Here is a 12,957-nt window from a genome sequence, read left to right on the forward strand (position 1 = left end):
TATCCAGATAACCCAGAAAGGAGAAGATGTTTTTCCTTCTTTTGGTCTTCTTTCTATAAAGATATTTAAGGGCATAAATAAAAAATGGTGGCAGCAAGTCTCTGTTGTAAGCAATGACTATGCATTGTCCAGGTTGAATTTGGGAGATCCAGCAGTAAAGCAGCCTTTTATACTTTGCTGTTGGCTTTGCTGGGTGTGACTAATTGGAAATGAAGACAAAACATCTGGTAAATATTAAATTGAATATTTAGGATGCCAAATTTTAACCTAGAAGATTTTTTTTTGAGTCGTGTGTTTAAATGGTGTACATGAAAATCAACTGTTATTTTTAATCATTTTGTTTCTAAAATGGGAAAAACAGGAGAAACCAAAAAAAGGCTTAAGAAGATGAGGCTTTTAAGGAATAAAATAAAACATATACAACATTAGGAGTCAAGATAATATGGTAATTTATCAAAGCAATGTTTTCTTATAGCAGCAGGAAAAAATAATAGAGCTTATATTAATTTCCCCCCAAAGACAGAAAACCATTGCCAGTTCACATGAATCAAAAAACAAAACAAAAACACATTTCCTTTTAAAACATTCTTCCGCCATGTTAATTCTAGCTGCTAGATTTTTTTTTTTTTTGGCTTGGCTTTCCATTGGAAAATCAGAAGCTACATTTTGAAGTATCAGTGCTTCCAAACAGAGTAATGAATCAAGTTGTAATATATAGAATTTAGCTAATGAGCAGTTTTTATTGATTCTTTAGATGTGTTTCCTTCAAATGATCTTTCAGATAGGCTAGTGTTAAAAGCAATTAAAACTAGAAAATAGAATGCATTAGTAACTTGCAAAAATATTGTTACATCCACAGCCTTAGAAGTACAGGAAGAAAAACCTTATTGTGTAAATTATAGTATTAGGATTGGAATTTTTGTAACCTCTTTATCTTTCAGATTGATTTTGATTTAGGTCTCTTTGTTCATTTCTCTGTTTGCCATAGGGAGGTGGTGACTGTCCAGAGATGAGCATTGGGGCCATCAAAATTGCTCTAGAAATTTCTCTTCCTGGTTCATTCATCTATGTATTTACTGATGCCCGGTCCAAAGATTATAAACTGACTCATGAGGTCTTGCAGCTCATTCAGCAGAAGCAGTCCCAGGTATGAGTCCTCTTGTAATACTGCCTGTTCCAAACCACACTACAACTGTCCTATGAAATATATATTCTGTATACAAAAGGTGGGCAGTGCTATACTATTCTATTCAGAAATAAATCTTAGTATATGAGGTTGATTTTGTTATTGTATGAATATTGTGACTGTTTATTATATCTTTGTTGTGAGCTGTTTAAAAGGCAGAATGATTGAAATGGCATAAAACTTCCTTCCTTCCTTCCTTCCTTCCTTCCTTCCTTCCTTCCTTCCTTCCTTCCTTCCTTCCTTCCTTCCTTCCTTCCTTCAAGATTGCTGTCTAATATATCCTCAATTGGGAGGCAAATCAATGGTATAGCTCAGGGTTAGGCAACCTTGGCTCTTTTATGACTCATGGATTTCAACTCCCATAACTGGCTCAGGAATTCTGGGAGTTGAAGTCCACGAGTCATAAAAGAGCCAAGGTTGCCTACCCCTGGTATAGCTAATTCCGATGAATAATAATGAGGCTCAAACTATATTAATCTACGATTTTCTCTTATACATCTTATAATTTCTATGATTCCAATTTCTATGATTCCATTGATGATATTAAGGAAAACATTTGCTTTCCCCATGTAAAGTTATTGCTAATTCTGATGCTTATTTATCAAATTCATGTAGCCAAAATACCCTCACCTGTGCCAAGAATGAAAATAGCCACAGCTTGGCAGATCCATAAGAATGGAAGAAGTTAAAATGAAAATTAGATGAAGCCAACTTCAAAACAATCCAATTAAGACTAAGCATGCTCAACCAAGGGATGTAAGAGAGGATGGAAAAATTGATATGGCTGGATCAGGATATTCCACATTCTACTGTTTTCTTGCAAGGGCTTTTGTATGTGTGTTTGTGTGTGTATTGTGTTGTGTGTGTGTGTAGTAATTTCTTGGACTTTCTAGAATGCTGAGCCAAAAAGCTAAATCCCTTGAGCTGTCGGACAGCTCCTGTTGTTCTGGTGCTATTGATCAAAGTTGGAAATCCAGCTGCAATTCAGACTACAAAACATAACCTGGAAAATGCAGCCAGAGAGGAAGAAAAATCCTAGAAAGTCTCTTGAAAACAAGAGACTCTAGTTGCAACTTTTTACCTCTTCATTCAAATAGACCTTTAATCTGACAATTCCAGCAGTTATTTCGTTAAACAAAGTAAAACAAAAGCAAAAATTTGTCTAGGCGAGACGAGTGGCATATAAGTTTAATAAGTAAATAATACATACATTTGACTATAAATTAAAATTTGTAATTACATAATATTTAACATTAATAATTAACATTTGACATATTAATGTGGTCTGCCATTTTTCATTGTTATGAAATGTATTGCTACTTGTTTTGAAATTGAAGGTATTTATAATTTTTATCTCTTTAATATTATAGTGCATAGTTTTCTTCCACTGGCTGATTTCTGATGATCTGGTTTTCTTATTTTCATATGAAGACTATTTAAATAACCATCTTTTTTTAAAAAAAATCACGCAGATTGTATTTGTTCTAACCGGAGACTGTGATGACAGAACACATACTGGTTATAAAGTCTATGAAGAGATTGCTTCAACAAGTTCTGGTCAAGTTTTTCACTTGGATAAAAAGCAAGTTAATGAGGTAGGATGGGAGCTTGTCTTGATAATCTAATTTTGTTTTTTAAAATGGAATATAGGCTAAATATTTAATTTCCTGAATTTCGTGTCTGTGTGTGTGTGTGTGTGTGTGTGTGTGTGTGAGAGAGAGAGAGAGAGAGAGAGAGAGAGAGAGAGAGAGAGAGAGAATTTGTGAATTAATTAGGCTTGGAGATAAAACTAAATAAACCCAGGATTTATTTGGGAGGTGCAAATCAAATCAGCTTGCAGTAGAATCCACTAAAATTAAATCATTAAGCATCTGTTTTTTAATAATTACTCAAGGGCATTGAACTGACTTCATGATGGAAGAGAAATTTGAATCTATTGTAAATGTCTTTAAAAAAACCCTAATTGCTAGAGAATGATTTTTTTTTCCTCCTGGGAGGGTAAAACTTGCATCTGTGGCAGATACATGGAAGATGTAAAAAAGTACTTAGTTTCTTATGGGGTGGGGAGTTTCTATGAGAAGGGAGACCCAGATTTGAATCCAGACATAGCCACGATAACTAACTAACACTCTCAAAAATTCATTTATTTTATTAGGGTTATTGTGGGAGAAAATAGATATGGTGTGTGTGCCATTTTGAGTTCTTCAGTAAATCTAATAAATACATAAATATAAATCTAATAAATACATAAAAGAATTAAGAAGCACCACAGAACTTCAGATGCTCTAACTATGACATTTTATATCTTTTTTGTTTTTCTATTCATTTTCAACTTCTTTTCCGTTCCTGTGCTTTTTGCCTTTTCTTTGATATCTTTCTTTTTCTTTTTTGCTCCTAACTTTATATTAATTTGTATCAGTTTTTATCTTCTTGTTTAAAAGTTTTAATAAAAAATATATAGAAAAATATATTGGCATTGTGTCTTGACTTTATTTTATTCAAAATGCCGGATTCCCTGTTAGAACAGAAATCCTTTTCAAGAGGATATATCTAGATTTATTTATAAGAATTATTTTGTTTAATTATGACAATTGTTATATAAAAATAATTAGGAATAAATATACTGGAAAAAGTTCAAATAGAAATAGAATATAATGATTTTGCTAATAAATTCTTTATGGAAACTCTGTTTTCTATAATATCTTTGTTTATAGCATGTAAAGAAAAACAGTTTTATTTCCCCATCTTCTTATATCTCACTTTTCTTGTTTTCATCAAATGTCAGTTTGCTTGTTCTCCCCATCAATAGGGTTTATTTTTTAAACAATTTGTATTGGCTTTAATATAAAGAAATAAAGAAAAAAAAGTACAAAACAAGATGAAGAATAATAATAGGATAGTGGACGTAGCAGTATTTGGAGCAGAATAGAAGAGAAACTGGAGAAGATAACAAAATACAAAGACTTGCAAATAGAATGACTTTGGCAAAAGAAAACAAAGATAATTCCACTAGTAATAGGTGTCTTGGGTACAATCCTAAAACATATGGATTGCCACTTGAATACCATCAGCACTGACAAAATCAGTAATTTGTAAAAGGAAGTAATTTGGAATAGGTCAGATCCTGTGACGATACCTTTAATGCCATCAAACAGCAACATCTGCTGACTCCAAGTCCTTGGAGAGGATTCTCATCAAAATACTTGGTTGACTGTACAACTAACCATAATAAATATAATAACAATAGTACCACAAACCTCCAACGTTAACCCCAAGCTTGGGACCGGAGCCAGGTCTTAAGAGCCTTCCAGAACCCCAGGAGAGTAGATGCCACTGTTCTTGAGTAGGCTCACCACCACTTTCTTTAGGGCCAGGGAGACAAACCTTCTCTTTTTTTATTATAACAATATTTTATTAAGTTTTATAAGGGTAGGGTAGGATAGAGTCAATATAGGTATTGGGGTTCAGGGTAAGGTTCAGGGATGGGGTTGGGATAAGGGTAGATACAACAATGGGATTGCCCCCAGTAACATTTCCACGCTTTAGCAAGCAGACTATTGTCCGGATACAAATATTCAATAACGATAATTAATATGATAGTAAATAGCTATGGTCAATAAGAATAACAGTGATCATAAAGAGTATCAGTTAATCAGTAAATATCATTCATCTTGTTAAATTTCACAATCATTTCTCGCTAGTTCGTTTTGCTAACCATTGATAAAAAATTTCCCAAGTTTTAAAATAGACTGAATCTTCTTTTTTTTAATCTCTAGGGTTAGTCTGTCCATTTCTGCACATTCTGAAATTTTCCTAATTATGATCTCATCAGATGGTATATTTTCATTTTTCCAATATTGGGCAAATGCTATTCTCGCAGCTGTCAATACATGTAATATTAAATATTCTTTCTCATAATTGGATCTTAATATTCCTAACAAAAACAGTTCTGGCTTAAATGCTATCTGTATTTTAGTCATCTTTTCCAGCCATGTATGAATCTTAAACCAAATTTTTTTTGCACTAGGACATACCCACCAGATATGGTAATAAGTACTTGGCTTTTGTTTACATTTCCAACAATTATTCGAAACATTTTTAAACATTTTCACTAGTCTTACTGGTGTCATGTGCATCTATAAAATAAGTTTTTATATAAAACTTTATATAAGTTTTCTTTATATGAAGCTGCTTTAGTCAGTTTAATATTTCTACCCATAGCTTTTGCCAATCTTCTAAGTCTATAGAATATCCACAGTTTTTTGCCCATACTATCATTGTTTCTTTTACTTGTTCTTCTTCCATCTTCCAATTTAGCTGAAATCTATAAAGTTTCTTAATCAAGTTTTCATCTGTTTTCAAGAGTATTTGGTCAAATTCTATCGTTCTTTATAAAAATCCCATTGTCTTTACATCTTTCTCATATCTTGTTGGGATTTGCAAATAAGGCCACCATGCTAAGTCAATACCTTGTTGTTGTAGGTCTTGCCTATCTTTAAGTTTTCCATCCTTGTCCAAAATGTCTTTGTAAGTAACAAGTTTGTCGTAGTTAATTAAATTTGGGTAAGCAAAAGCTTCCATTGTTGAAAGCCACTCTGGTATTTTTTTTTTTTTGTTTTATTCTCTCCCATTCTAAAAACAGTACATTCCTTATACCATGGTTTTGAAAATATCTGTGTATTTTATTTTTCCCATACCACAGGAAGGCATGCCAACCCAGTTGTAGGTCATGCCCCTCTAGGTAGAGAAGTCTTTTATTTCTCAACATTATCCATTCTTTGAGCCAAGATAAAATGGACAAAAATGCCAAATCTTGGTTGACTGTACAACTAACCATAATAAATATAATAACAACAGTACCACAAACCTCCAACGTTAACCCGAAGCTTGGGACCAGAGCCAGGTCTTAAGAGCCTTCCAATACCCCAGGAGAGTAGATGCCACTATTCTTGAGTAGACTCACCATCACTTTCTTTAAGGCCAGGGAAACAAACCTTCTCTTAAAGAGGATAATAAAATACCAGTCCATGGACCTATCTCTTGGTCATCTCCTGGGCTTCCTTAACAACACAGGAGGGACCAGGATCTACAGATAGGTGGATGAACTAACAGATTGGATGAAATTGTCCACTTCCTTGGGCATCACAGAATTGATTTCAGTCCAGATAACCACATAAGACCAGTGATGGCGAACCTTTTAGAGACCGAGCGCCCAAAAACTGGCCCTGTGCCTGCTCCACCCCCTGCCCCACCCCCCATCCCCCGCACCACCTGCCCCCAGGGCCACTCACCGCTTCCAGGGCCCGCCACAGATCGCCCAGGCAGCCCAGCAGCGTTATGGTGGTTACACCCTCTGCCCGTGCCCTGCAGTATCAACAATGCACAATGGGGTGTGAGGGCAGAGTCTTGTCTATGCTGCCTGGCTGCCATGCCCTTGGCTGCGCTGCTCCGCATGGGCCATGCTCAGGGGCGACTTTCCTTCAGGGGGGCTGCTGGAGAGGAGGGGGTCACGGCACGTGTGCCCACAGAGAGGGCTCTGAGTGCTGCCTCTGGCACCCATGCTGTAGGTTTGCCACCACTGACATTTATTTATTTATTTATGAGACTTATATACCGCTTTAAGTGCAAGCACTCTCTAGTAAGCAATGAATATATATATTTACATTGCCCCCAACAATCTGGGTCTTCATAGACATAAGACTATGCCTTGGGCAATTCACTTATACTTGCCTAGTGAAATACATTCTCAGATATATGGAAAAAACATTTTTTAAACATTTTAGCCTTGACCACACAAAATAATATTGGCAGTCTCTTATATCAGTAGAGAGCCAATTCATAAGCAGAGGCGCAACAACCCAATGTGGTAATATTGGAATAGCATTGTTTTTCCATTATAGTAGAATAATATATCCCAAGGTTGGTGTAAGGACCCACCCCACTTTGCATCTTAAGAAGACAGAACTCTTGGAATAGCTCTTCCAACAGGAATCCTTTATTAAGAGAAAATGGTTGCAGGCATGCTAGACAGGACTTGGGGTTCAAGCTCTCCCATTCAAGGTTTTAAGGGGTTCCCCAGTAGTCCCACCCAATCAACCCCCCTTCCAGTGATAGTTTCAAGTATCACAATTCCATCCCCTTTCTTCTTCCGTCTGGATGGAGACTTCAGATAACTACATGAAAGGCAATTACTCTTCTTTGATATGTTAAAGCTTAGAGGCCACAATAAACACACATTCAGTCCTTTGAAGTGTGCTGAAGGAAGTGAGGGCCATAAAGCCCCTTTGCTCTCCCCCTTTTCTCCCTCTTATGGCAGAATCCAGAGAAGGCAGAATTGGGAGTTTCTATGTTTGATAATTAAAGATGAAATATAATTGGATTCTGACATCCGGCCCCTCTTAACAATAAGAGAGATCCACCTGAAAGAAAACACAAGTAAAAAATTTAGTTAGGCTTGTTAGGATACTCTGTGTGAAACTTCTTCAATAGCTTCGGGGCTCTGACGTGACGTTTATGGACCCACTCATTTTGTGAGGCAGGGAGGTGTTTCCAGGCAACTAGGTACTGAGTTGTTCCACGATATCTCCTAGAGTCAAGGATCTCTTTTATTTCGAAGTGTTGTTCCCCCTCCACCATGATTGGAGGTGGTGGGGGGGGGATTTTTGGCCGTAGAGGTGACTGATGCTCTCTTTTCAGCAAGCTGCAATGAAAAATTGGGTGTATTTGCCTGAGGTTTTTGGGTAATTCTAATTCTACTGTTACTGGATTTATGATCCTTTTAATTGGAAAAGGTCCTATATATTTTGGTCCAAGTTTTTTACAGGGCTGTAGGGACTTTAGGTATTTTGTAGATAAGTACACCATTTCTCCTATAATGAATGGTGTAGGCTCAACCCTTTTTTTATCGGCTTGTGCTTTGTATGCCCGCCTAGCTTCATCTAGTGATTTTCTGACTATTGGCCAGGTGTTTTGTAGGCTTTCCATCCATTCTTTCAGTGAAGGGATCGTTGGTTCTTTTGGGGTTAACTCTGGCATAGGGTTGAAACTTTGGCCGTTGGCTATTTGAAAAGGAGTGTAGCCTGTGCTGGAGTGGACTGCATTATTGTAGGCAACTTCTGCAAAAGGAAGTAAGTCCGTCCAATCACTCTGTTGGAAATTTAAAAAACATCTCAAATATTGCTCAAGTACCGACTGGCAGCGTTCCGCTTGTCCATCTGTCTGAGGGTGATGGCTAGATGTCAGTCCCTGAGTGGTCCCTAAGAGGGATAAAAATTCCTTCCAAAATGTAGACGTAAATTGCACTCCCCTATCAGAGATGATGCGTTGGGGTGCCCCGTGCAATCTGTAAATGTGCTGGATAAAAAGTTTTGCTAAGGCCTTTGCAGTGGGAATTTTTTGGCAAGGGATAAAGTGTACCTGTTTGGAAAATAGGTCCGTGACTGTCCAGATAACAGTATTCCCATTGCTTTCAGGCAATTCCACTATAAAATCCATGGCTATTTCCCTCCAGGGGGCTGAGGGACTTGCCACTGGTTGTAACAGCCCTGGCGATTTCCCTTGCAACCTCTTTGCTGATGCACAGGTTGGGCAGCTGGCAACATAACTTTCTATGTCCTTTTTTATTGATGGCCACCAAAATTGCCGTTTAATTAAGTGTAAAGTTTTTACAAATCCAAAATGCCCTGCTGATTTTGTGTCATGGCAAAGTTGCATGAAAGTTAGTCTTTGAGTTGTTGGTATATATAACTTTTCCCCTACCCAAGGCAATCCGTCTCTCATTGTGCACACATGTTTGTTTTTCTGGAACCAATCATCTGTTTCCAAACTTTTTCTGAATTCAATCCCAGTTTGGCTGTCCAGTTGTGGTTTTATTTTGGCTTGGGTTCTTGTGGTTACTGGCGCTGCCAGTTGTGATTCTGCCATTATTGGTCTAGAGTCTGTGGTTCGTGCGCTGTTATATTGGGGCATGCGAGATAGTGCATCTGCCAGGAAGTTCTTTCTTCCTGGTAAATGTTTGAGCTTAAATTGGAATTGGTGAAAATGCTGGGACCAGCGGGCTTGTTTGGGATTGAGTTTCCTGGAAGTTTTCAGGGCTTCTAAATTTTTGTGATCAGTCCATACCTGGAAGGGGATTTTGTTGCCTTCCAGGAACTGTCGCCACGTGAGTAATGCCCAACGTATCCCATAAGCCTCCTTCTCCCATACGGGCCAGCGCTGTTCTGTTTCCGTGAGTTTCTTAGATGTATATGCACAGGGTTGCAATACTGCATCATCATTTTCTTGTAATAGCACAGCCCCCACTGCCACATCACTTGCATCTGCCTGTATTATGAAGGGCTTGTCCATATCTGGGTGCCTTAGTACTGGTTCGGCAGAAAAAAGTCTCTTTAGTCTCTCAAACGCTGCTTGGCACTCCATTGTCCATGTTAGTGGCTGGCTAGGTTTTACTGAGGATGTTCCCTTCGTTTTTAGTAAGTTGGTGAGGGGCAAGGCTATCTGTGCAAATGAGGGGATGAATTGGCGGTAAAAATTTGCAAAGCCCAGGAAACTTTGTAGTTGCTTTCTTGTGCGGGGTGGTGCCCATTCTAATACTGCTCTGACCTTCTCTGGGTCCATTTCAATGCCCTGTGGGGATATGCGATAGCCTAGGTAGTCTATCCTTTCCTGGTGGAATTCGCATTTTGAGAGTTTGGCATATAGGTGAGCGGCTCGCAGCTTCTTTAAAACCGCTCTGACAAGTTTGACGTGTTCTTCTTTTGTTTCGGTAAAGATAAGAATGTCGTCCAAGTAAACAAGGACCCCCTTAAACAGGTGCTCCCTTAGAACGTCATTGATTAATTGCATAAAGACTGCAGGGCCCCCTTGTAATCCAAATGGCAAGACTTTGAATTGATAGCACCCCATGGGGCAGTTAAATGCAGTCTTCCATTCGTCCCCTTCCTTGATTCTCACGCGATAGTAAGCTTCCCTTAAGTCTAGTTTAGAAAAAATTTTCCCTTTCGATAGGTGTGACAGCATGTCTTTCATGAGGGGCAGCGGGTATAGGTTGCTTTCACTGATTGTGTTCAGGGCCCTATAATCCACGCATAAACGTAAAGAGCCATCCTTCTTCTCTCTAAAAAGGACCGGGGCAGCCACTTTAGGCTTAGCTGGTTCAATGAAACCTCTCTCCAGGTTTTTTTTTATAAATCTTTCCATTTCCTCCTTCTCCTTTGGGCTCATGGAGTATAATCTGGGCTTCGGGAGTTTTGCCCCAGGCTTGAATTCAATGGTACAGTCTGTGGGTCGGTGGGGGGGAAGCTCATTCGCCCTCTCCTCACTGAAGACTTCAGCAAGGTCCCTATATTCCTCTGGTATTTCTGTTAATCTTTTTTCCTCTCCTATGGATGCTTTTTCTATTCTTGATTCTGGTAGCCTCTCTTGGGGTTTTAAGTCCATAGGGTCCCCCTTCGGGAATTTGATTTCTGTCGTCCTCCAATTTACCCAGGGGTTCCATTTTTTCAACCATTCCATCCCTAGAATCATTGGGCATTCCATACCTGGGGTCACCACAAACGTTAAGTCCTCTTCATGGTTGCCCAGGGAGAGGTGTATTGGCAGAAGTGGCTAGGGTAGCTGGCACCCCCCCTGCTATGGATCCATCTAGCTGGCCAAATGAGATTGGTTGTTCCAGTCTCCTGGATGGGATGCCCAGATTCCCCACTAGTGTTGGGCTAATGAGGCAGCGGGTGCAGCCAGAGTCTATTAAGGCTTTCACCTTCACAGCTTCGGGCATGGGGGGGATTAATATAGTCACTGTTTTGAAGATGGGTGTGATGCGTCCACTTACCAGGGGTTCGCCTTCCGAGCTGTCATCTGAGGCATCCACCGTCCCTGTGGTGTAGGCTGGAGTTCTTTCCCCTTGGTGAGCAGAGGTGGGGTTTTCTGCAATTTCCATCATTTTCATGGCTGTTTCTTTTGGCTTAGCTGAATACCCTCTGGGTTTGTTGATTGGGGATCTGTCTGGGTTGTGCTGGGGGGCCTTTGAGCGGCATTCTACAGCTCGATGCCCTTCTCTTCCGCACTTGAAACACCCCATCTGCTTCTTGGCTGTATCCGATGATTTCACCGGTTGGTGTGTCAGCTCAGGCGGGGGGCGGCTCCATTGTTTTCCTCGGCGATGCCTCTTCAATATGTCGATCTCTGCTTCCTCTGCCAAGACGTACCATTCCTCAAGTCGATGTGGGTCTCCTCGGGGCAGGCAAGCATCATATAGATCATAGTTTAGTCCGTCTTTGAAACGGCCAAGGAGGATGTCTTCTGGCCAATTCAGTTTGCTGGCAATGGCTCGGAATTCTTGTGTATACTCAGCCACTGGGCGTTTGCCCTGCCTCATCGTTGTTATTCTTTCACGGGCTTTGCGATCAGCCAGGGGGTCTTCAAACCGTCTTCTCAACGAGGACATGAAACGGTTGAAGTTACTGAGTTCTGGGGCATTGGAGTCATGCAGGTTCACCACCCAATCTGCAGCTGGTCCATCCAGGGCAGATTGCACGATCCGGATGCGGGCTTTGTCGCTGGGGATGTCCTGCCCATATTCCTCCATGTAGCTGAGGACTTGGGTTAGGAAAAACCCCAAGCGTGTTGGCTCCCCTTTGAATTTCACCTCCAACGGTGGACGTCTTGGAATGGATCGGTGCCTCCATTGTGGGTGGTAGTGTCTTCCGTCCAGATTTCCATCTGTGGTCCGGTAGGGGGTGGGAGCTCCTGGATCAGTAAATGTCCCTGGGGTTGCAGGTTCCACGTCCCCCTCGGTGTCTCTCCCTTTGTGGCTCCAGGAACTGGGGCGGGCGTAGGGCTCAGGAATCTCCTCTCCTAGGGAGCTGAGAGTTCTCTTCATCAGGTCAATAGCTCTCTCTAGGATCCAGTCTGAGTACGGCATACAGCTTCCTCCCTCTTCACTTGCGTGCAGGGATTTCTCCATCTCCTGCTTCCATTCTGGTTGCTTGGTTCCCCGTCTCAGGGTCACTTTTCTTGATTCCTTTCCCCACTCGCTTTTCTTTCCAACGCCCATCGACCAGCGAGGCTTGTGGTCCTGTGTCTCCACCACTTCTTCTTCTGAGAAATCTGGCCTCTCGGATCCCAACATCTGGCAAGGTTCCAACTGGGTCAGCGGCTCTCTTTCCAGGGAGTTTTCTCCCTCTCTTGCTTCGTTGTCTGACATGGTAAATTTTTGCAAAATCCCCCGGCAAGGGTCTACCTTCCAGGTGGATTAATTTTGCAAGTCCTGTCTAATGTAAGGACCCACCCCACTTTGCATCTTAAGAAGACAGAACTCTTGGAATAGCTCTTCCAACAGGAATCCTTTATTAAGAGAAAATGGTTGCAGGCATGCTAGACAGGACTTGGGGTTCAAGCTCTCCCATTCAAGGTTTTAAGGGGTTCCCCAGTAGTCCCACCCAATCAACCCCCCTTCCAGTGATAGTTTCAAGTATCACAATTCCATCCCCTTTCTTCTTCCGTCTGGATGGAGACTTCAGATAACTACATGAAAGGCAATTACTCTTCTTTGATATGTTAAAGCTTAGAGGCCACAATAAACACACATTCAGTCCTTTGAAGTGTGCTGAAGGAAGTGAGGGCCATAAAGCCCCTTTGCTCTCCCCCTTTTCTCCCTCTTATGGCAGAATCCAGAGAAGGCAGAATTGGGAGTTTCTATGTTTGATAATTAAAGATGAAATATAATTGGATTCTGACAGTTGGCTTATTTTATTCTGGCATGCAAGTTTCAT

At 40.4% G+C, this 12,957-nt stretch overlaps 1 protein-coding gene across 10 annotated transcripts in view; it reads left to right on the plus strand.

Annotated features, from left to right (window-relative positions):
* The window catches only part of HMCN1 (hemicentin 1), a 433,480-nt gene that overhangs the window by 197,863 nt on the left and 222,660 nt on the right, over window positions 1-12,957 (plus strand). For all 10 annotated transcript variants that reach the window (XM_039357629.1, XM_039357620.1, XM_039357628.1 and 7 more), the window contains exons 3-4: window positions 989-1,147; window positions 2,659-2,781. In XM_039357629.1, the coding sequence (XP_039213563.1) occupies window positions 1,010-1,147; window positions 2,659-2,781 (261 nt within the window). In that variant the 5' untranslated portion in view covers window positions 989-1,009. The remainder of the gene's footprint in view (window positions 1-988; window positions 1,148-2,658; window positions 2,782-12,957) is intronic.

The sequence above is a fragment of the Crotalus tigris genome, unplaced genomic scaffold, assembly GCF_016545835.1.
Source record: "Crotalus tigris isolate CLP2741 ecotype Arizona unplaced genomic scaffold, ASM1654583v1 scf7180000018938.1368258, whole genome shotgun sequence".
In the NCBI taxonomy this organism is placed as follows: domain Eukaryota; kingdom Metazoa; phylum Chordata; class Lepidosauria; order Squamata; family Viperidae; genus Crotalus; species Crotalus tigris.